At 40.5% G+C, this 25272-nt stretch overlaps 1 protein-coding gene across 3 annotated transcripts in view; it reads left to right on the top strand.

The window, feature by feature from the left end:
- Positions 1-25272, top strand: part of EPB41L4B (erythrocyte membrane protein band 4.1 like 4B) — a 168637-nt gene that overhangs the window by 138726 nt on the left and 4639 nt on the right. For 2 of the 3 annotated variants that reach the window (XM_031589147.2, XM_090137210.1), the window contains 4 exons: positions 294-429; positions 884-961; positions 20681-20749; positions 23245-23408. In XM_031589147.2, coding sequence (XP_031445007.2) covers positions 294-429; positions 884-961; positions 20681-20749; positions 23245-23408 — 447 coding nt within the window. The remainder of the gene's footprint in view (positions 1-293; positions 430-883; positions 962-20680; positions 20750-23244; positions 23409-25272) is intronic. The other variant, XM_090137209.1, reaches the window with a different exon arrangement.

The following is a 25272-nucleotide window of genomic DNA, read 5'->3' as shown; positions in this document are numbered from 1 at the left end:
ACATTAAAGTAGAGTAATATCAAATAAGTTCATGTATTCATATAAACATGCTCCATAGAAACGCTGCTTACATATCAGAACTATTAGATTTCCATTTGTAGATGAGAGTTGACTAGCCAACTGACTTTCAAGGAATCTTTAAAGCTTAATAAATTTAATTCAGTTGCAAATTTAGCTATAAATACTGCATTACAGATGTAAGAGAACTTCCAGTGCCTCTTCCAGAACAGGTACAGTTAAAAGTCAAGCCATATTTTCTAATGAGAAGATCTGTCTGTTTTTCTCAACTGCAGTGATGAAGATGACCTTCCTCCAGCACTAGCAGCAGCAGCAGCATCAACATCTGTGTCTTCAGCATCTCCTGGGTCACAGAAAATGTGCACACCACAGACATCAGAAGGACAAACACAGCTTTCGCCTGGTGGCAAGGTAAGGTGCAAAGAGATGAGCTTATGTCAACTGGAGAATATTTAGGAAGGCTGGGAGGACGTTGCAAGTAATATTTTTCTTAGATGAAGTAATTCTACATTTCAGAGTAGTTTTCAGTGCTTAGTAGTGGCAACATGTTTAACCTATGTTGTAAATGCAACTGCCAGAAAATGTTCAGAGCCTGCTTGAAGACCCAACTGAAATCAATAATAGGTTTTCAACAACTTTGGAGTTAGTAGATCAGGATTAAATTGTTTAACTTGATCTCAAATTTGCATGGTTTTATTTGTCTGTCTCTCCTGAGTAGCCATATTTTTAAAAAATGTGTGCAATTTGAAATCCATTTGGCAATCTATGCTTTAAAGAATTAAAACCAAAATGAAACAAAACAGTCCCACCATAGGATTACAGAAACTAAATGCTTTTTCAAAGCTGAGTTTCTCCTTCATTTTAGAGTTCCACAGATGCTGGAAGTACTTTTGCTCTGGAGCCAGGTGACCTTCTGATGGATTTCACAGAGGCCACACCTATGGTAAATAATTATAGTTTGCGGCCAGAAAAAATGTGAAAGTTTTCAATAATTTGTCTGCAGCTGGAATGAATGTGATGCTATGCAGCGTATTGGATAATGCAGAGGAATTAAGTAAGTTTGCTTGATTTTCAGTGGTCCTGAGCACCTGTCAAACTCAGCTCAGCATCTCAGAAAATCAGTCCACATCAAGAAGGCTGAGATTTTGAATGGGGTTCCTTATTGCTGGATGACTTTTCATTTCTCTCTTCTACCTGAATATCTTTACACCTTGCTGCACTGGTTTCACCAGCCTCTTTTGACCCTTTAATGTAGATTCCTACTACGATCATAGATTTGCTTTTGGTAGTTTTCTGGAAAGTTTATTCTTCTCAACACAGGTTTCTTTCAGGCTTATCCAACAGCCAACTCAAAGACGTGTACATGCACTTCCGTATTTCATTAACATAGTGCTGTGCTTCAGTTTGAGGCAAAATAGTCTGTAACATGTTGATTATTAACTTCTTTTTCCAGAAGTATGTGATCTGTATTTTTACTTAAAAGCAAAGGAGATATGCTGTCCCACTGAAATCAAAATGGTTCTAGGTCTTTCACCTCAGATTTCCAGCAGATTACTTGAAGGACCACAATAAGATCCTCAACTTTCTCCAAACTGTCCTGCTTGCAAACAGCTCTAATGCCAGATAGCTGTGCTGCTGTCAAAAGCCATTTTTGCCAACTTCTAGAAACTACACGTAAAGCCTATGAAAAGCACAGCAGTACATCTTACACAACTGTACGCATTAAAATACTGCTGTGGATGTTGCTTTCACTACATGGATAGGTCCTAGTTTACAGTATCACACAGGTGTTGTGGGGACATGCCTTTTGCTTCAGAGATATTGTGGTACAGTGTGTAAATAACTGCATGTGTCCTGTTATTGCTGGATGAGTGATGTGGTTACCCCTGCAAGCCTGATGAAGTGAAGATACATCCTTCCTACCTTCTTCCTTACTTGCAGAAGGGATGGGAATACCCAGCTGTGGCTTTTTGGCTTTGGAGGCATGTGGCCTTCTCTGCTGAGATCAGGAGGCCCAATTTGGGATGATCTTCATTTATGTGGGTGCCTCGTCTCTAGATCCTCGTTGTTAATTGTAATGCTAGACCACATTTATTAGGAATTCACCTACTATTCTTGGCATACTCCCTGCGAGTCCTGTGTCAGTACTGAGCTGTGGTGTGGGCATGGGGTGTGCTATGCCTAGGGGCCTACTGCTGTGGATAGAAAGATAGATTTGGTGCAAGGGAGCTAAGAAGATGCTGAAATTGTCACTGGTATACACAGTTTAGGAATGGATGCTTACCCTAAAGGGACAGAGATCTGGAAAGCTTGTCTCTCTCATGCAATTTTGAGCCTATTATAAACAATAGACCTCGAGGGCACGTTATGTTTCCTGTGTAAGTTCACAAGGTCAGTAAGCAAGTTTTATGTTCTTCACCTACCATCAAAGTCTTGTTCATTATCTCTGCCCTTCAACCTGACACAGCTGAACAGCTCTTGCATAATGCAGATGCTAAGTCTCTTAACTGCAGAAAATAAAATTTAAGGGTCTTTCTAGCCCCCCAGGACTCCTCAGTGAGAGAACTGTTCCAGCACTAGCAAGGGCAGCAGTGCTTGCCTCTCCCCCATCTGTCATGTAGGAGAGATGTATCTGTTTTTTCAGCTGAACATACCACTGCAATTTGAGCTGTCTACTGAAATGGGAATGATTACCTAGAATCTTCTTGAAGTGCTGGAACACAAAACCATCCCATTCCAGAGGAGAGGTATCCAGGGCGAAACACCTCCCTCTGTATGTTTCTGGGGGAAGAGTAAATTAGAACAAAGCAAAGGAAAGAGAGAACAAGCTGCAAGGTTTGACATCTTTGCCTGTAATTTAGGTTGACAAGATACAGGCAGACTGAAACAGACAGGTTGTGTTGTACTTCTCACTATTAAAAATTGTAGTGGCTAAACTACCATTCTCTGGAGATTCCAAATATATTTCTTATTCTAATTAAAAATATTGTACAGTAGCTTACTTTAGTAACCCAAAGTTTTGAAACTTTGAGTCACGGAGATTTTAGCAACTGACCTGCTTTAAACAACGTGGATTTGTGTTTTGTTTCCATTTAACAGAAATTCACATTGTAGTCTTTCTCTTCCAGCCACGGAAATAGCTTTTCTTCTCTAGATATTTCACCCTTTCACCATTTCCTCTTTCCTACCCCACCATCCACTGACAAAATTTCTCATCCTTCATGTTCATAAACTAGCCCTCCATGACTTTCTTGGTTTTAATATTTTGAAGAGCATGTACTGCACAGCATCAATCAGCCCTCCTTGTTTTGTTTAATGTCTTAAAGGTCAGCCTGTTCTCTAAAGAGTAGTTACTGTGTGCAGACCTTTCCCTGCAGTTTCACTGACTATAGATTTCTGTCAACTGAGGTTTGAATGAAAAGTTTACTTATAAGGGAGTGAGTCTCCAAACAAAAGAAAGCTAAAGGGAAATACATAACTTCAGATATTTGATAATTTTGTTGTGGCAACACGTGCTGTCTTTTGAGGGTCAGATTATATTCAGCCCAGCTTTGTGTTAGTGGCAATTCAGTGGTAGCATGCTGGTTTTACACACTGTGGACTGACCCTTGGAAAGTTGCTGTTAATTGTACTGGTGTTTGTTTCCTACTCAGAGACATGTACAATGCCTGAAGGGTCACTCATGCTGCCTAATTTGCTTGAGGTAACAGAGCTGTAAGTTCAGGTTCCTACATAGTCAGGGTTTCCTGCAGAAGGACATTCAAACAGCTGACCTCTCTTTGGTGTCTGGACTATGATTCTTAAGTTGGACACCTAAAACCAACCTTTATTTATTTATTTGTTGGTTACGATGTGTGCTGTCAAACTTCCCATGTTCACCAAAGGACTGTTGTTAATTTGAAGCAGTTTCAGACATCCTCCCTATTCTTCTGTAACACTGCTGGCATAGAGTGATTAATAGTCACTGACTCAGGTGCATGATCTTTGTTGTTCAGTGTCTAATCGTTGATGCTTCTTGATGGCCTTGGGTTTTATACATGATTTGCTGCTGTTGCCCATAGAGTGGAAGCTTTAAAACGTGCTAAGGATCAGAGCTAAAGTGGAGCTCACAAAATCAAATTAACTTATAAAAATGGAAGGATTAGTGAATAGATTGGATTAATGGTATTCAGCCAGTGTACCATGCAGGGATCAGAGCAGCCAAATTTGTCTACTCTGTCAGCCTGGAGGAATTACTGTGATGTGCACGAGAACCAACTGAGCTCCAGTGGTCACTTAGTCATCAATACTTGGACTGCCAATAACAGCAGGGCAACAGCAAGGCAGAAAATCATTTTGCAGGAGAAATAGTGTATACTTAGTAATGCTGACTGCCTAGAAGCGAAAAGTATCGTTCTGTGATCTGCATGCCTCAGTGTATGAGCTTTGTGCATACTTTTTTCATTTTTCAAGTAAATCTTTTAGTTAATTGATTACAACACACTGCATGCTGTCCTTAAAATCATTACAGCACATGCAGGACAAAATTTCTGTCTTTCTATAACACTTCATTGAGACTTTAAACGCTGTGCCTGGCTTATATCTTGTTATCATGATGCAATGCCTGCTGCATTCTGTATTTCAAAAATGAACTGGATTTTTTTTTTTGTTTAATACAGCATTATACGTGAAGAATTGTAGTATCACATTATGAGCATCCTTACTGAAGCTTATTAAAACTAGTCTTGTCACTTTTGTAGGCTCTTTCTGCCATCAAGCCGCATCTCTCTCTCTCATGTTTCTAGCTTTTATGGAATTGGAAATCAAAGCTTAAGCTGACAGCTATTCTGTTCCAGCTTACAGTGAGCATGATCTGTGACACGGGTATGAATGCAGAGCTTTCTTGTTTGATTACAGAAAGCTCAGTCCCAAGCTCCCGAATGAACGTAGCAGCTGCTACATCATGCTGTCAAATACCTTCCCAACCAAAACAGAAAGGCTATATGTTCCAACTTCAGTTTGACCTAATGGAGTAGGACAAAATAAATGAGAATGTACAGTTTTATATATAAAATGGAACTATTCGTAACCTTTAGCTAAGTTTTATAATGTGAGGTGTACAGGCTAATGCTAAACCATGATCACATCTCAGAAGATATTGGAGAGCATTTATTTACAGCTGGCTGCATAGTTGCAAACTTTACATGTTATTTCATGCTGGATCCATTGGAGAAATTTCTAGAGCTTCACCTGCCATCTGTTGGTGGAGAAAAGTAAATGGAAAATCATTTGCTTTTCCAAAACTTCAGATACAACATTTAAGAGGCATAAATTATTGGCACGATACTTTAAAATGAAAAATGCATGGCCTTCAGTGTAAAAGTAGATATTCTATTTAAGGCAGATTGGAAACAAATATTTTATTTCAGTACTACTGTAAGCACTCCTGTTTGCTTGATCACACTGAGTCTGAAGCAACGCAGAACTTGATGCATTAGCACCTACAATTTTGGGAATAAAATGAAGGCAACCAAGTCAAAAGGCTGTCATCTGTTGGCGAGACTGTGAGAAGTATCAGTAACTTGATGGAGGCATCAAGGCATCCTTGTAAATTCTCAAGTTAGTTACAGTGAGTAAATGGTAGTGAGTAGTGGAGGAGAGGTAAATAATCTCATTCCATGCCCCATTAAAAGTCGTTATTTTGATAAAGAAATGCTGATTACAGTTTTAGTTGCTAAATTTTCATGACGATTTTACAAGCTTGCAATAAGCAAAATAACAAGGGAGTGCAAAATCATTTCAGTTTATTTTGCTTTCATTTTAAATATCTTTTCACTTTGGTTTTCAGTGGAAGACAGGTAAACGGATCAAACTTGCATAGCTCCATAACCAGTCCTTGTGGCACTGATTTCTAAATAAAAGTTGGTATAATGTAGTTCAAGACTAGTATCTGATAAGAGCATTAGGTAGCACCGATCTGCTCTGCTTGGCTGCAAATACAGATCCAGTATTCTCTGCCCAAGAAATCTCTAAAACCTCTTAGAGACAAGTTTATAAATGCTTTACTTATTGTGAACTACATAGTGAAGGTAAAACAGGTCTCCTCAAAATAAGTAGGCTGTGTAGTATATTTTAGAATTAGAAGCTTTTTATTTATACATCTTCATTAAATATACATACACATGTATTTCTTATTAAAAGATGAACCGGAAGCCATAAATATGACCTGCATTCAAAAGAAGTTGTTTTAAAAAATGCTTTTTTTCTGAGCCAGCCTCTTAATTACAGTATTTGCATGTTCAAATTGGATAGCTTATATGCAAAGGTCAGTTATTAGCAAAACAGTTTCCTCAAAGGAGAGACCTGTCTGTTGCATGTACACCTACATATACAAATAGGAACAGAAAGTAAACAAGTTAAATGTACATTTATTCCCAGTTTCAAGTTCGTGCCCTTTAAGTTCATATTAAACTAAGAAACAGCAAAGAGCAGCAATTGCTAAAGCAAACAACCTTTATACAAAAGGCTTATAGCAGCAGGCAATAAATCTAGTTCCATAGGAACCCAGGGAATGCTTTAGATTGAAATATTGATATTGCAGAGGATCTTTTTTCCCGCTGGAGAAAAGGGCATTGCATGTTCAACCAGCTAAGATTGAAAGGGGCACGTAGTAGCGCTCAGGCAATTTGGGTATGAGACATTTGAGAGCGGGTTGCAGAGGGGAGGTGCTCAGTTCTGCATGCAGTGCCAGGCTGCTGGGAGCACACCGTCTTATTCAAGCAAATGAAAATTATCCGAGCATCTTCTGGGTTACATAAAGTGTGCTAATAACGAGGGAGGGGACTTAACGCATTTAAAAGCAGTCACTGCACTCAAGCAGCCAAAATAATGGGTGAGTCTTTCACACCCCTCGATAGCTGCTTCTGATAATGTACACACACAAAGCACTATAAAAACTGATATGTAGCTCTGCACGTAGCTTGAGCACACAGCTTTACCTGTGGGTGCCACTCTTCTAAGCAGTGTATTGAATTACTAGCATTCAAGGTAACTGAGTGCCTGGGAATGCAGTCAGACTCTGAGGCTGCCTGCTAGATCGTATTTTAACATTCTCTGAAAAATATAAAATGCTTTGCCTGCTACTCAGCTATTTGGGGATTTGCTCCCATTTGCCCATTGTAGAGGGGCACACAGAGTTAGTCAAGAAACAAAAGGAGAAAATGCTCAAAAATGAACTGTGAATGTTTAGATTTATATTTTATCTGACTCCTGATTTAAGGGATTTAAATTCATAGGCTCAATGAATATTTATTTTCCCTTTGTCTGCATGCCAAACAGAACAACTTGGTGTGCTCTGTAAATGTGTGACAGATGATTTAACACTTTCCTATTTCTTAAACTAATTGAAAGTGATTTCTGTAAAAAATGAAAATATCCAGAAGGTAAAATCCACTGCTGACTATGCACCACTGGACACTGTGATAAATTGGATGGGATGTGTACATGAGCAAGAAAAGATACCAAAAAGAGGGGAAGGTGTTGAGTTGAAAACAGTGCAGGTGTATAATGCTGCAATGTGCCTACTCTGTAATTCACTGCTTTTAAATACTGAATGACTCACTGGCTGGCTTTTAATAAAACTTGTGATGACGATAAAGATGCAATGTCAGAAGATGGTTTGGATCAAGAGGGCATGAGCTTTTTTCCTGGAGAGGTGATAAAACCTGCCACGTACAATTATTTTTAGTCATTTCTGTACGTTTTAAGGTGCCTTTGTAAGTGTCCTCAAGCATTCCATGCGCCTGCCCCATCCCAGCAGAAATCATTAAATGAACAAAGCCTGCCCATAAATTTGGATTCTCCCACATCAAGGAGAGCTGGTCCTGGAGCTTAGAACATGGGCTGGCCTCCATAACAGGCCTGGCACATGGTCAAGCTCATCTGAGAAGCCAGTTACACCAAAAGGCATTTACATCAGAAGATGGTGGCTCTTCTACCACCCATGGGCCCACAGAGAGATGCAGTCAGGAGAATGCTCAGTGACACCCTGTTGCCCTATAACTGAAGTCCGTGAGGCTGCTGCCCTGTGACACGTTGTTTGCTGTGCTCGTACAGTGGTTTAATAGCAGCTTATGAAGAGCTGCCTATGTAGCTGAAGGATGAGGTAGTGTCACAGCTGCACACATAGATCCTCCTTTGTGTGGCTGTGACAGGAATTGGGTCAATTCATTGATCCCACTGAACACTGATCCCAGAAACAAAATGATTTAGCTTAGGTCAAATCCTCCATGAAACCACAGAGTTTCTCCGGAGGACCAATGGAGTGATAAAGTATATTTGTAAGCAGTCTAGCTTGTGGAGAAGTGCTCCAAATGGGACTGCTTTGGCAGTTAAGTAATTTTAAAATGAGGTCTGATGAAATTATGAGAAGGACTTTAAGATGGCCATCTGCAATAAGTGACTGGAAATCAACAGACAGAGATAGTACTGGGGGGTTGCTCCCAGACAATACAAAGCACCTGAACCTGATGGATACCACAGGAGGGGCAGTGAAAGACTGTGCTTCTTTTTTTGTATAATCAGTGTAATAAACATTTTTAGCCCAAAGCTTTCCTAAATATCTCCAGAATAACATAGGTTGCCACCACTTTGCCTTCCTTAACCTCAAGTTAAGAGGTTTGGACCAGCAGAGCTCCAGAGTTCCTTTCCAACATCAACCATCCTGCGATTCTATGATAACCTGAGGATTACAAAGGTTATTGTAGCTTAACAAAAAATAAAAAATAAAAATGCTACCTACAGCCTCTTTCTGCCTTCCTATCAAAAACATGGTAATTCCACAACAGCAGTAGCTTTAGTTTTTGCTTGAAATGAACATGAGAATAAATGAGGGGATGAGGTAAATGCAAGCAAAGAGATTTTAAATTGGCTAACATCTAGAGGGCAAATCCTTAGCAAATCTTTTAGAACCTGCATAATCCTGCAAATAACATTTGTTCGTGGGGTTTTTTTTTTTTTAATTTTAAATTATTACTTTATTTTTCAAGTGAACGCGTTTCATATCCTCAGTAGCAGTAAGCAGCTGTAACATCTTCCTAAGAAGAATAAAAGCAAACAATAGACACATTGGGCTTTTCAGACGTAGAGCAATAACTTTGGATGTACTGGCTGAGTCTCCTCTTCCTCTACAGTAATCCATGTAATAGAAAAAGGTTCCACTTCTATTCTAAAGCCTACTTGAAAGTAGATATATCATTTTGATATTTTACTTCAGTCTTTTGGTAAAGACATATTAATCACTTTTCCTTTGGTCTGAGAAGTACGTACATCATTCTTTTTGTCTCAGCAATTGTGAAATTTGTTATCTCTCTTCTTCAGTAAGAGTAGGGACAATTGCATTTAGGCTCCAGTGAGTAACTATTGTGTATTTATTTTCTTTCGAACACACTAATGAAGTGATATATGCATAATTCTAATTCACATTTTTCCAGTGTGATAGCAAGTGTGATGGTAACTGCTTGGCTGTTCTGTGGAATTTCATTTGAAAGCCTCCAAGCTGCAACTGAAAATGCAAACATCTGCTTTCTGAGCTGTTTTCTGACTATGTAGAGGGTGTCTCAAATTGTAAAGATAGCAAAAAGAGCAAGTAAGCTTTCTTTCTATTTACCACTGTATGGGAACTGTTGAATCATGGCCTGAACCACTGATTGATCACCTGAGGAAAGGACTGAGTTAGTTGTGGGAGCACAGGTGAAGGCAATTCAGCTGCGTGACTTCCTAGATCCCATTTAAGGGCTGTCTGCCATTGGGAAGGGTTTCTTTTTGGAAGTCCCTCCTCTGTGGAGTCTTTCCTGTGAACCTAGATCTTTGGATACAGGTGAGCATTCTTTTCCTGTTTGTTTTTTTTCCTATTTTCACCACAATAATCTCTTCAGCTGTAACACCAACTGTAACAACCACTCAGCTGAATAATCAGAATTGATAGGAAATCTTTTCTTCTTTTTCTACTTCGAATTGAAGTAAAATATAGTTGTCTACATTTTCTTTCCAAAGAAACAGCCCAAATCGAAGGTAAAGAAATAACAGGCTGGTTTTGAATGCTTTCATTCCAGCAGCTTTTAACTGCTTCAGTTTCAGGTCATGTTTGTTAATCAGTTTCAATGAACTTAGCTTTCCAAACAAGAAGTCATTTCTAAATTAGATACTGATACCTCCTCTTACAATATAAAAACAATTTTATTTTTTTTTTCTTTTTAAGTATAGATTCTTTTTTGTAACACATTCGATTTAAATGAAAAGGCATTTTCTGATAAGAATTCTTATACGGATCCAATAGCAGTCTCTTCTGATGAACCATTAGCGGTACCCATGTGATCAACAGCTTTCTATCATCTACTGATTTGTCCTCTGCTTTTCACTGTTATTCGCAACAGTGAAAAAATCTCCTGCTGAGACGTATCTATTTAAATTTGCTGTAGCCTATCTACTAGTAAAAAGGAAAGGAAAAAGGAGGTCCAGTCATTGACTTGTGAGAGTTTTATCAGGAATTGCTTTGTCTTTGTACAGAGCATACTACAACAGCCTTATAACTCAGAGGAATGGCAATAACAGAAAGACATGGTAAGATAAACTGATGAATTTCAGTTTGCATAAATCTCAGATTTTTTTTCTGGTAATTGCACAGTTTCTGTTAATCAACCCAAATGCCATAAATCATAATGGAAAATTGTTAATTAATCATAGAAGAAAAAGAGCTGATTAACGTCAGACAGTCAACTGTTGTGATAACTGTATTGAAAACTACTCAACACAGTAGAAAGTGTTATCTTCAGTTCATTTTCACTTGTATCACTCTCTGAAAAACAAAATGCTAAATTTTTTTGGGCTAAGGAAAAAAATTTCAGTGGGGGTAGATGTCCTTTACATTACAGCAGTTTAAGCCTACTGACAAGGAAGCAGTTCTAGCATGCTGATTAGAGTTATTGCCTGGAACTTGTCCAAAGAACCATTGCTACAGAAGAACCGTGTGTCTATGGCTTGTTATATGGCATGACATTCATCTCATGTTCAGCAACACAAGACCAAAACCCCCCTCTTGGAGGAACAGCCCATGAGGTCAGGAAGGTGAACCTCTACAAAACATGTTTAAGAAGTTAGTCATTCGTTGTTCCTTTGCCAAAAAAAAAAAAAGAAAGAAAGAAAGAAAAAAACAAAACCTGGCTATAGTCTTGCAAGCTCTCTGATGCACTGGAACATCGCCTGGCCACATGTAGCAATGTGCCAGGTATTACCAAGATGGCATAAGTGAAAGGAGCTGCCTGTGCTATCTGGCACGCACACCAAGGCATGAGCATGTGTCCTGCTGTGAACCTTGTTGGCATTGCTGGAGATGGGAAATTGTGTGCCAAGTACAGTGGGCTTCTGACCACCTAAATTTGTGTGCAATTTGGCACTCATCTCATGCTGCATTCAAATCAAGCAAACTGTCAGAATCAATAATCGTGAAGCTCAGGAACACGCATCCGGACAGAGCTCGTGTGTTTGCATCAGTGACTGAGCTGCCAGACTTCAGACAAAGCTCAGTCTCTACAAAATGTCTGTGATCAGCAGAGCCAAGTGTTTGCATGTGCTCCTAAAGCAATTTTGCCCTTCAGATGTCTCCTGTTTTGCTGCTAGTGGTTTGGAAAAAAAAAAAAGGTGGGAAGAAACCGTGCTTTCTCCCTCACCAATACTATGGACGCTTAGGCAGAGCAAGTAAAGGCTTTCCTTCACATCTACAGAGTGGCTGAAGTAGGCACATTCCCACACCAAGAATAGCCAGTTCCTGAGCTCGTGGGTGTAATGGTCCTAAAGCAGCAGGCAAAGATTAATGCATAAATAAATATTAACACCCACCTGTCCATGAAAGTAGAGTGTATCAGCTCTCAGACTTCAGCTATCCCAGTGCTCCTAAGGAGAAAGAGCAGTCACTATAGTGAGTCATTAGTATTAAACACCTGATTACTCCCCAGTTATGCGGTTGACAGGACCAGCATTTGCTCATCTTACAATTTAGAAAGGCTTCAAGACTTTTTTTCTGAATTGAATGAGTTAACTGTAATGTCCAAGGAACCGTAACATCAGCAGAGGTTGCCAGTCAACAGTGTGTTTTGTCTTCCATCACATGGTGCTGGGAGAGGCTCGGGGAGGCAGCAGAGCTGGAAATGTTCCTTGCAAGAAATCAACAGCTCCCAGTCTGGCTCACCTGCAAGCTCCCACTGGGACTGGCAAGAAGCCCCTGACTAGGGATCAAGATCTGCTGTGATGTTTTTTCACAGTGTGTTTCTTCCCCTGAATTAGTGACACAAGCAGATCTCCAGGGGCAGGACTGTTGTTATTTAGCCTCTCTCTCATTTCCTTCTTCCTTTACTGTCCAGTGCAGCGTTATAATCTTCAGTTGCCTTCAAAGAGATGTCTTTAATAAGGGATTCTCTGGATCCTCAGCGCAGTAAACAAATTATGGGAAAGTAGAGCTCTGTTCAAAGAGGCAAAGTATCTGTCTGGCATTCAAAGTGCTGTCATTCCTGGGCCAAACTGAAGAACTCTGCTTTTCCTCTCAGTCCACAGGAGAAATTTCTGCTGTAATTATGATTGAGCTGTGTGCTAATAGCCCTAATCGATTGGGATTATCCCTTGGCTGGGACTAATCTCATTAGCTATGGAAGGTGCCTGACAACAGTAGCTTTTAAGGTAGCATCCCAATCTGTTCTTGAAAAGATGGAAATAAACTGGGAGAAGGAAAAACACGTTTACTTTGATGTCAGATTGCTGTAATGAGGGACCTGACAAATACAGAGGACTGTAATGTGTTTTGTGGCACTGAATTCACAAAGTATTAGAAAGTGTTTGATTTCAGAAATGTATATGCTTAGTGAGTTTGAATACTTGCCCCAAGATTTTACATTATACTATGACAATGGCTTACTGTCTTGTGGAACCCAATTCAGGGCAGACTGTTACAGTGGTGAGACTAACAACAGCAGCACAATGCAGCAGTCACCATCTCTGTGTATCTGGTAGATCCCAATTCATGAGGGGGCCAAAGTTTCCAGGCATATGCACAAATTGAGGCTGCAGTAGTCACTGGTGTAGGTCATGCACTGAGGTTGAAAATAAGCTCAAGTGTCTTTCTGGATAGACATACTAAAAAGTGGTCCAGCTTGTCATTTACTTTTTCTGCAGCTCCACTGATGTTAACCTACCTATGCTGTTCTTTTCCTTTAGAATAACAAATTGTATAAACTCATGGGGATTTTGACAGAGCTTAATAGCCCATAAAAATAGGACAGAAGATTAATGCAAAATATTCCTCAATGTACTGACATTTGAGGAGACCACAGTTGGTTGAAATTCTGGACATTTAAGGACTTTCAGACAGATTTTGCTGTTATACAACTAGAGACTGATCACAATAGAAAGATAAAGTGTTGGGCAAGAATCAGGCAGTGCACTGTTTGCATCAAACTATCACAACTTTTCAGCAGGTGAATATGATGTTGATGCTTTTGAAAATGTGTGTTCATGTTATGTGGTTAATAGACGGCCTTTGTTGATACGTACCTGGGTTTGAAATCTCCATTCAAATGATTGAAATGTTACTGGATGATGAGCTGTCAGTGCCTATTCCTAGAAATAATCAGGTGAGGCTAGTGGTGTGTTTCCACCTTACAAAATGCATATAGAGCAGTCAAATTGGGAAGTATATGGCTTACTTGGGATACTCTTACATGTCAGGAATCACAATACTCATTTCCTCTTCTTCATGTTATCCATCTTCAGTGATTTTCTTCTGTGACAAAAGCCTTCATCTGCAGAAGATGTCACTTGATTTTGTTGGCTGTGCTTGCAATCTGGACCACCATTGATTTCACTGTTAGAGATCAAGGGGCAAAAAAGATATCTTTGCATTAGCTGTTCTAGCAATGCAACTAACTTTGCAGCAAAGATGGAGAAAAGCCACTTCCAGTGAACGCACCTACTGCTTTTTGTTTGCTTCATTTCTGTGTTTTAAACGAAGACCAAACAAATGCTGGAGTCTTTAAACTGCATTTTACAGCAAGACTATGACATCATTTTTCTTCACCACTTTTTCCTGAGAGGATGTTGACTAGTCTGGCAGCCTATGCTGAGGTTATGTTCTGCTCAAGCTTGTTCACCTTCACAGCATCAGTAAAAGAAATCCTGAGGACTGTGACAGTGTGGACACTGTCATGCTTTCATCATATTTGAATTGTCCATACTCTGAATTCTTTTCAAGAATTAAATGTCTTCTCCAACATAGTCTCAAGGCAAAGCTACACTGTAAAGCTGAGCCAGGACATGCACTCCCTTCTGATGTGCTATAGAAATGCTGTGATGACTTAATAACTGTATTTCTATCTTTGACTCCAGAACCTCTGAAATCACTGTGTTATTAACCCAGAAGTACAATCCTTAGAGCAAAGATCAACAGAATTCTTTATCTGTGAGGGCAGCATAAGAGAGTTGCTAATACCAACACAAATTAGTCCTTGCAAATTAGTACAAAAGATTCAGGATTTTATCTTTACTACTATGTCTTCAGAGCTACTTCAAAATAGTATATGGCTTATACTATAACCATAAACTGCTATGTGTTAAGATCTGCAAAATGCTATGGCTTCAGTAAAGCCAAGCTCCAGCAGAGGCTGAGCCACATACATCACTTCCATGAACTCTCTTAAGCATCCATCTGGGAGCCAGAGATTGCTGGAACACAGCCAAGGAGCAGCCACTTCTTGACAACACCTCCTGGTAGGAAGGGTTGAGTAAAGTGACTCTAAAAGGAAGGAAAGTATCTGATGGAGAGGAAAGTATTAGTCCTATTCTACAAGATCTGGTGAGACATCAAGAGCATAGCATCAGCTGCCAGCTACATTCCAGGATGGGTGAATTCAGCCCAGGACAAGGCTCAGAGAAGAGCTGATGTGCAGCAGCGAGCAGAGGAACAGAATGCTCTTCATCCAAGGGGCACCCAAGAGAGCTTGGCTCAGAGAGGACACTACGGAATGAACATAATTCTCAAGGTGGTACAGTCTCAATTTACCAATAGGACATTTCTGGGACCTGTGGGGAGGGGAGCTTGGTACTGCAGTCCTGCATTCGTGTGGAAGCCCAAGCCAAATAGTAAGTCAGAAGAGTCAAACAACTGGACTCACTTATGCTGGTTTTTAGATGCCAGTGGTGGTTGTCTGAAGCAAATCCTCAAACTCCAGTCCCTATCAGTTCTTTGCAAGATGAGCAAGGGAGACCCAAAGACGAGATGGAGCTGGGAGACAGATGTCACAGTGTTATCTCCACAGAAGGAACAGCAGTAGACAGGGTGATTACAAACACATAGTGTTTTCCTGGCTGAGCACAGAAATCCATCCTCTTTAGAAACTTCAAATTTAGTGCCTCAGGGCGTTTTCAATGCCACATTTCTGCACAACTGCCCCTCTTCAATGTATGTGAATTGAATCTGTCTGCTGACACTGACACCTGAGTATCAGTTCAACAAGCAGAAGAAATCCTACCTTCCTTGAAAAGGAGGTATTCTGGGATGCAGTACATGTGGGACTCGCACCTAGTTTGGTTCATCAGGGCATTTAGTTCACACAGCCTTTTCCAAGATTGATTAGGCAATGGTATCACTGATTAAGATCTCTATTCTGTCGTGGGTTTATTGGACTGTGCTGGTTTGGTCTGATTTTTGCTCCGTGCACTCAGGCAGTGTTTAATGTCTACCTATCGTGCCATTTCTGTTGTCATGTAAAGTGAGTGAACTGGGGTTGGTACAACTTGAGCAATTGTTGGAACCGGGAACTACTTCCACTCAAAATAATTTGTTTGGCCATTAGGGTATCACGTGGTTAAAAACACCAAGAACTCTTTTGTTTTCACATTTTCTACCTCGTTATTCATTTTTTGCCACTGAAAAGATATGACAGCAGACAGGAGCTATACTGAATGATTATAGGGTCCAGAATTGTATCACTTTTTGGAAAGCGAGTCTAATGGATAACTTGTGCTTTAAGTGTGTCACTCGTCAGGATTGGGGAATGCTAATGCAATGTACTCCAGTAGTTTCGGGTGCTGACTTTCTTTAGTTTGAAAAGTAGAAACAAATCTCTGTGCTGGAAGGATGTGACAGTGTTTATCTTATAGCATGTATTTTTAAATAAAGCACTGCAGAATACTGCTCTGGCTGTACGCGTATACTGAGAGCCGTATGTATGACACCCTTTCAGGTGTTAGCAGCTCTGCTTCTGCTCTGAGGCACGGGAAGCTGTTGAAGTGTTTGGCCAACAGTTTGCCTTGTGTCTGGCCAGTGTACAAAGCGACACTGCACATCTCTTGACAGCACACAGCCTCTCCGGTGCGTTGTAAGGCCTCTGGTCAAGGTGCATGGAATGGGCATAAAGCCAAAGGGAGTGAAGAACAGTGGCTGCATGTCAACAGCACAACATGGTATCGGACCCTGGTAGAAAGAATGTGTTGCGGCAGGGCAGTGGATATCCTGGGTACTTTAAATGCAGGAGAACATATCCAAATTAAGCACACTGTTCCCTAAAGTGTGGAAAGCGTTTTTCTTTTTTTGTAGCAGAAAAGACATTTTTAATATTCCCCTCTGATAGAAATACCAGAAATAGCTAATTTTATATCAATTAACACATTCCAACTACTGACTCACTTTCCACTAGTTTCCTGCTGTTTTCATTTCAGGTGGGAATTCTCTCTCTCTCTCCCCGCACTTCTGTTTGCTTTTATGAGAACATTCATTTTCTTTTCCTTCTAACCCATTTAAAAGTTGTATCAGGAAAGTATAAGTGTTTTTACTGAGATTTTAAACTCTGTCCAGAGGAATGTTTTGCACAAATGCCCGGAGAAGGAGAACGTTCTTGTCGTGTTGTCTGTTTTCTTCCTCTAGCCTCCTTCATTCTAATGTGCAGTACAAATGTCAAGGAAAATTAATGCTGTTAATTATTTCTAGTTGTGACAGATATCTCCAAAATATGTCAGCCCAATGGAGAGCTAATAGTGTAACAAGAATCTTTGAGTACTAGCAGCAAATTATCTGTAGATAATTTTCACAGTTGTTGTTGTTTTTTTTTTTTTTTTTTTTTTTTTAAGAGCCAAATGTTCTTTTAAGCTTAGTAAATTCTCAACCTGCCAAGCTAAATATTCTAGACAAGGAGCTACTTGTCTGCTGCAGTTCTGCTATGGTGGTACACCCTGAGCATTCAAGCAAGAGGCATGTGAGGCTGTGAAATGAGCCCTCAGCATGTACAGGGCTGCTGGGGTATGCAGAGCCTTCACTCCCTTTCTATGCCATGCCCCTGTGACATGACAGGTACCTCCAGGGCCTTATTTAAAAATTGTTTTGTGGTTGTGACTTTGTCTATAAGACTGTTTTCACTCCTGTGGGGAGAACAGGTGTGGTTAAGATCTTGTTTTACACTTTTTCGTCTATCCATGCTAGAATGCAGCTCTGTCCTCTTGTTGCTCATATTTCTGCAGCCTTTGTGATACCAGGTGGTCCTTCCCCTTCCTTGTCCCCTTGCATTTGCAATCCCAGATGAAGCCTGGAAGCTCCTGAAGGTCTCCGGGAATGGAAGAACAGCAGATCTGCCATAGATGGTGGAGGTGGCTCTGCTTCTCTCCCCTTCTCAGTCCCCAGGTGGTGACATTTAGGTCTTGGCCTCTGGTTCTGGTCAGGGAGCAGTTCTGTTTTCTGAGCTACTTGGAGTTTTGACACTACACAACAAATTCATCCCCAAGGTAGGACTCAGGAAGTGACTGACATCAACACTGCTCTCCTGGAGTGGTGGGGCAGGAGCAGGCAGGGTTTTCTTCCTCCTCTCAGGGGCTGGTGCAGCTGCTGCCCTCAGCACACTGGTGGACATGCAGCACAAGAAGGCCAATGTGTATTCTTGAGTAAAATGGCCTTTCAGATTTCCAAATGCAGTTTTACATAAGCCAGATGCCTAACTGATGCTTTTCCTTACTTCCTCCCCTTTTTACTTTAGCCTCAGTCTGAAAAGAGTTCACAGAATCACGGAATTACAGAGGTTGGAAGGAATCTGAAGAGATCATTCAGTCCAACACCCCTGCTAAAGCAGGTTCCCTGCAGCAGGTCACCTCCCTCGACCTGCTGGCCACACACTTTTTAATGCACCCCAGGCCCATTGGCCTTCTTGGCCACAAGGACAGGCTTCTGGCTCACGGCCAACCTATTATCCACCAGGACACCCAGGTCCTCCTCTGCAGAGCTTCTTTCCAGCAAGTCAGTCCCTAACCTGTACTGATGCATGCAATTGTTCCTCCCCAGGTTCAAGTGTTCTTGAATATAATGAATTTTTCTTCACATGGGTGGATTAGGATGTGATACCCATTTCCTTCTCAAATTATGAATAGATAAGGGCCTCTCACAGCACTGAGCAGGCAGCAATAGTGCTCTTATCAAAGCTCAGGGCAGGCGAACTAACAAACTGCTCAAACTGTGCCATCTGAGCAGCAGAAGGAAACAAGATGAAAAAAGAAAAACTAAATCCTAAAAGCTGAGCAGGATGGCTTCTCTTTCTCACTCTTAAATTGAACACAGTTATGCTTTATTTTTTTCCCTCAGTCCCTTAATTTCTGTTTTCAGCTTCATTAAAATGCCGGAAATTGGTGGGTTTGGAACCTACAGAGCCTTTCATTTGTCAGGATTGTCTTATTCCTGAGATTAAATAAGCACAGCTCCTCTAGAGAGGAATTCCTGCTGATAACTAAGCCAGATTATCTGGTTTTTGCTGGCCTCTGCCATTGGCACAGTTCACAGCACTGATTTTACAAGAAGGAGCTCTGCACTGCTACGTTCCCCAGCATGCCACCAGGTTTGGCTGTCCCCATACTCCTCTGCTCCCAAACCTCAGTGGGCTCCTCAGAATTGTTCTGTGTCGTTTTTCTTTTCTATATTCAGTAACTGCTCTTCATTTCCTTAATGAGCCCAACCTGCAAAATGAGAAAGATGTTGCCTGTAGCACATCAGACTCGACCTGCCTATCTTTGAGCAATCAACTGTCCATCCCTGTGCTGCTTTGTCCTTGGATAAAATACTGCATCTGTAGTGGAACATGCCTGTGCTTTGTCCTGTACTGTTTGTACCTGCAAGGAACCGTTGCGTCAATGCCAAGAGTAGGTTCAACCAGCAATATACACTTCACTAAAACAAGATTATACACCTATTTTAAAAAGTGTGAGATTTTCTTGAATGTATTTGCACAGGAAATTGCAATTTAAAACATTTTTCCTTTGCACAGTTGTTTGTTCACTTGCACCTCTGTAATTGACTTAGAGCCACCTCTGTTCTGTTAAAAAAGGTATGTATCTTTGCCATCTATAATCCTTGTGTGTACGAAGCCTGACAATTAAGGCCAGACTAATTCCATGTATTTGCAGAAACAGCCCTACAGATGGCTGTTAATTTCCCTGGGCATCCTTATAAGCCAAATATGTTTCTGTTATTTTATTTGCAAAATAAACACTATACGCTTACATAATTATATTTTATGTCATAATTTCAGGTTTTGCTTTGGCTTACAAGGGCTCAGGGCCTTCAGGTTAGCTGTTTTGATTATCCAGTAGCAGTTCTATAGCTGGAGGTAGTGAATTATGCTTGAAAATATGCACACCAAATGCATAGCATTTTCTATAATAAAGTGAAAAACACACTTGTACACTGAAAAATGTGAGTTTTTTTTCCAAAATGGAAAGCATGAAGTGCCATTCAAAGCATCTGATATTTTGTCTTCCTGTTGAATGAATGAGAAATGTCTGCATTCCAGAGAGGAAAATCATGAGAAATACCACGTGCAGAGGAGCAGGGCAGAAGTTGTTGCCACTTTGAAGGTTTTCTTAATTTCCATTAACATTTGAAGTAGTTCTAAGGGCAGAAGTGACTTCCAGCAGGCTGTGGGGCATGTGACAGTATGCTTGGAGCTGAGCCCGGGTCATTCTTAGCCCTCCCTGCCCAGGGGACAAGGAACGTGATCGTCTCTGTGACCTCAAATCCTGTGATGAAAACCCCCCAAACTCATCCCTGACTGGCAGCTCACTGCTGGACGCAGGCAAACAGCCAGGTCCCAGCAGATGCCTGAAGCAAACCACTGTCCACAGGGCTTGTTTTACAGAGACTTGTCTTTTGATCCCATCTCAGTGATTTTTTGTCTTGGGCAGCAACTGTGTAACTGAAAATTTGGAGGTCCGAAATGTGTATGGCATAAGTAAAGTTCTTCAGATGAAGTTTCTGCAATGGAAAAAAAAAAAAAAAGATTCCTGTACTTCATAGTGCATATTTTACAATGTGGTGCTCACTGAAGGAAGCAGGTAATGATCTGACGACTGTTTACAGGATTGAAAGGTACTTCGTGTGCACAACAAATTTAATTGTGTCTCTCAGGTTTTCATATTTATGCTTTGACTGTTCCTCATCAGGTCTCTGTATGCATTTCTGGAGGGGTCTTTTCTGGTCTGGTCCAAGCGCTGCTGAACTGCTCTGATTTGTTGGATGTGTCACTGTAGTTGCAATGCTTTGCTGCTTTTTTTTTTTCTTTTCCATTTTTATGCTCTGAAAGTAACATCTTTTTCTTTATCTTTTTTAAAGATAAAGACATTCCCTGCTGATACATCTAATCCTTTTTTCGATCCTTTTACAACAGTACCACAGTTTTCTGTAAGTAGAATGTACAACTGAAAAGCTGTGTATTTAACACAATTCCAAGGAATAATTTAACAGTGTTAGAAACATATGCATTAAGCAGTCCTCAAAAAAAGATAAACTCCAAGCAGACTTTAAAGTGCAAATCTGTTAAATATTCCCATTATGCAAATAATGAATGTGCCTGCATTCAGATATTGATGCATACTAGACAGAGGACTAAGAGTCAACTGATGAAGCCTCACTGCTAATGCAGCCAGTCCCCAAACGCTGCTCAGCTCAGGGCTGCTGAGGGCTCACGCGAAGCTCAACAGCATCTTTCCAAGGGTGTGGGGATGACTTAGTCCTCTCTCTAGTGACTGCATGGCCTGCTGCCTGAAACTGCCTGCTGTGCCATCACAAAAAGAAGCCGGATTTTCACCGAATATGCATCTGAATTTTAAGGAAGAATTGTAGTTAGCATGTTGATGACTACAGTGGTATCCTTGTTTAAACTCCTGTGTTTACTTAATAGCCCGAATCAAATATTAGACTTAATTCTTACTAAACTTTCAGAGATGGTGGGATTTAGAGCTTTTGGTAAACTGTGTGTGAGTATGAACAATTATTAGACAACTCAAAAAGAAGTCCAATCCAAGCCCTACTTTAAAGGTAGAACATAATGTAATAAGTGTGACAAAATAATCTACAGACAATTCAGAGAATTTTTAAAGATTTTTGAGCACTTAATATAATGGAATATGGGATGTGGAACTCTGATTATAACCCTTCCCATTCTTTCCAGTGTGAGAAGTGGTTCTGGTTTGTAAGCAACGTTCCCTGCCTCTAATAGTAAACCGCAGTAATTGGCTTCTGTTTTGTCAAATTACATCGACAGAATCAAGCATTTCAGACTTCAACATAACTTTTACTGGTAGCAGCAATCTATATCCAGCACAGAATCAGAGTCATGTAACTCACTGCTGGGCCATGTGCAGTGACTGGCTGCACTTACTGATTTAAAGAAAAAGGCTTTTCTTTTACAATAAACCTGATCACAGGACTGGATCGAAATGCTGCTTTTCCCCTGCAAAGTATTTGAAAGATAGAGTTAGTCCTGCAAGTGAATATCACTCCAAGTATCCTCTAGACATAGTCCCTGATGGCTGCCAGCATTTCTGACTCCTGTTCCTTGTTTTGTTTTCCTTTTCCCTGCTTCCCCTTCACTTTTTCTTATTTATTCATTCATTTTGCTTGGAACAGAACATTGAAATGTTACTGAGGGCATGGCTTCTAATTTTGTGGTGTATATGCAGTGACACTGAGAAAAAAAAAACCAGAGAATTTTGTTTCCTATAATCTTTAAAAAGAATGTTCATGCCAGGAACCCCTCTGAATTTCAGAAATTTCCAGGGAGAAACAGTAGGCTTAATGGCTGTCAGTGCGTAGAAGTCACACAAACTTAAGTTAATGGAATTGTGTCTGTTTAGACCAGCAAAATATTTTTTTCTGTAAACGCATACATATATAAAAAGATGCATTGGATATGTACAGTAAAACCATTATCCCAAGCAAACACACTTTAGGACTCAGGACAAATCTTTAGCAAGTGTAATTTTCCATAACACCGCTGTTTCAATGAGGCTGGGAGAACTTAGATCAGCTTCCCAGGTAGTGCTGCTGCTCATGCTCATCCTTTAGAGGATGAGTGCCAAACTGATGTCCCTGTAGCCTGTCAGGCTGAGCTCTAAAAGATGAGTAAGAGAGGAGTCTGAACAGGATATATTAGCCAGTATTTACATGTAAGATTGACTGGGATTGAGGAAGGAGACTTTCTTTAGTTGGTTTTACGCTTTCCATTTTCTTAATTTCATGGACTTAATGGAATTCCCGTTGCTTCAGAGCTTCTCTTGGAGCACATCACATGCTTTTAGTTGAAACATGGGCAAGGACATGCTAAAAATGACAGAAAGAAAATGAACCTAATACACCTATGCTTTCCTAGGCCCAAATAATTGTCCCCCTGGTTGAATTTGTGGGTTTTTGGTTTTTTTTTAGCATTAATGCCATGTGGCATACAGATTTTGAGGAAAAAAATTAAGAAAGAAAATTTGCTATTTACATAGCTGGATAAATATCATATGCTCCCTTATGATGGTGACTTTTCTTTCTCTCTGCTGCAAAGTCTGAACAGAAGTTGCCATGATAGAAATCCAGCAGGAGTGCACCCCAAAGGTCCTAAGGTACTGGCAGCCTGCAGTTGCTCCATGATCTTCCCAGATCACACATACAGCTTAGTGCTACCCACTGTGGTTTGGCACAAGAAAGAATCCCTGACAGTAAGTTGTGAATGCTGACAGCAGAGTTGGCCACTCCACGAACACGCAGCTTGCACTGCAAGCTGCAGCTTCTCCTTCTCTTTATTAGCTGCTTGTGTTGAGGGTTTGGCAATGAACAGGATGGAAGTGAGCAAGAGCAGAAGAAGCTAATCTACACTTCTTTCTTTCTGTGTCTGTGTGCATCTTTTGTAGGCAGAGTTCACAGACAGCAAATTGCAGTGCTGTGTGGTGCAGTCATCTCCCAAGCTTTCGCCGGTACCGAAATCTCCTGTCCTGAGATCCCTGGCAGAGCCTGTGCCGACTCCAACGGTGCAGACAATATACACGTCACATAAACCGATATCGCTGGCGGACAGGTACTGTGCAGCTCTTTCACACTCTGTGCATAAGGGAATTGGCGGGGTATCTCTTTTTCTGTCTTAATTGCAGTGGGGAAAATTCACTTTCTTTCTAAAGTGCCTTTTTACCCCCGATACCAAAAGATTTTCAATCGCTTCTTGATACTCAGAAAAGGTGGGTTACTTCCTTTTGCAAGGAAGCAACTAGACTTCACATCTGCTCTGAGGCAAGAGAAACAAAAAACAAAACAAAACCACAAGAACTTAATTAACTGCTGCAGCCAGCAGTGCACCATTTATATAGTCAATGGCCTGGAGAGAAAAGGTTGTGCAGATTTTCCTCAGGCAAGTCATTTTCTCTGAACTATGGTTTTCCTTTAATAATTGCTATTCCAATTTGTTTTCTATTAAATGTCTGTGGAGGGAAGCTGAAATTAAGAAGTATCTGCCCTTCTAAATAAAAAACAGACACTGGTTTTCTTGTTTTCTTTCTTTGTCCTCTTGGTTGTTTTTTGGGGTTGTTTTTTTTTTGTTTGTTTGTTTGTTTGTTTTTATAATGTCAGCCTACAGTGATGTTTCTTGTAGTTTCTCAGAAAAACAAGCCATCCCATCTTTCTACTGTAATCAGTTTCTGTTCCTCCATCCTACCAGTTTTGCACACTGGCTTCTTATTTCACAGTTTAATCAAAGCTGAATTTCCCAATCTGATGATTTACTGAATACAAATGTAGGAGTGAATATACTCAGTATTTTTGGAACACAAAAGGTCCGAAGCTTAGGTTGAATAGAAAAATATTTCCTTGGCATTATGATACATTAAATGTTTCACTTTTGGATTTCCAGTCAATTCCCACTTTCATTTGTTAAGTATTTTTGCAGATACTGGTTTAATTGCACCTGCACACTTGGTCAACACTTCTAACTTACCTTAAAATGTGTGTTCCAGTGAAAGTTTAATTGTGAAGCTGTAGAGTTAAACCAAAAGAGGGAAGATTTAAGTTAGACATTAGGAGGGAATTCTTTACTCAGAGGACAGTGAAGCACTGGCACAGTCTGCCCAGAGAAGCTGTGGGGGTCCCATTCCTGGAGGTACTCAAGGCCAGGTTGGGCAGCCCTGTCCATGGCATGGGGTTGGAATTGGGTGATCTTAAGGTACTTTCCAACCTAAGTCATTCTCTGATTGTATGACTACGATTCTTGATTCTGTGAAGTCAGCTTCCATAGGATGACCCCAGATCAAATAGACTCCTGCTTGTCCATAATGGACAAAAACTCTCAAAATGTCTCCATAATGCTTTCCAAGCATTAGCTACTGAACTCCCAGAACAACACAGTAAACTGTTGCTTTTCTTCCCAATTTTTGCCATTTATTAGAAATGGGACCAGCAGCTCAGGGCACTCCCAGTGTGAGATTTGGTGTGTGATCAAGAACATCCAGGCTCTGCTTCCTTTACCCTGATGTGTGCACATGAAGCAGGCTGCAGTAAATTCAGCAAAGGTGGATGTCCATCCAACTCACACTGTGCTGAGGAACAGAGGGCTGTAACACTGTTCTTTTGAGTGCTGGTATTTACTGTAGCTGTTTTCTTTCATTTTTCGAGTCCTCATCCAGCTCCCTTTGAAATCAGTTGCCTTTAGCAGGAATGAGGTTAAAACATAAACAGTTTAGCCATATGGGTTTTTCTGTGTCCTTTTCCTTGCTTCTGTTTGCTCTTCAGAAATATCAAGCAGTACTTGCTTTTGAATCAGCCATCAGTTATCAGCCTTTTCACTGAATCGAGTCTGACCTTTTTTCCCCTCTTTTGGTATTTCAAAAATGTTAATTATTTTAAATTGAAATCTGAGACTTATTGTGGTTCCCATAATTGGCTATTTGTGCATT

The sequence above is a fragment of the Phasianus colchicus genome, chromosome 3 (assembly GCF_987193195.1).
Source record: "Phasianus colchicus chromosome 3, bPhaCol1.hap1.1, whole genome shotgun sequence".
In the NCBI taxonomy this organism is placed as follows: Eukaryota; Metazoa; Chordata; class Aves; order Galliformes; family Phasianidae; genus Phasianus; species Phasianus colchicus.
This window is presented reverse-complemented; position numbering and strand designations above follow the sequence as displayed.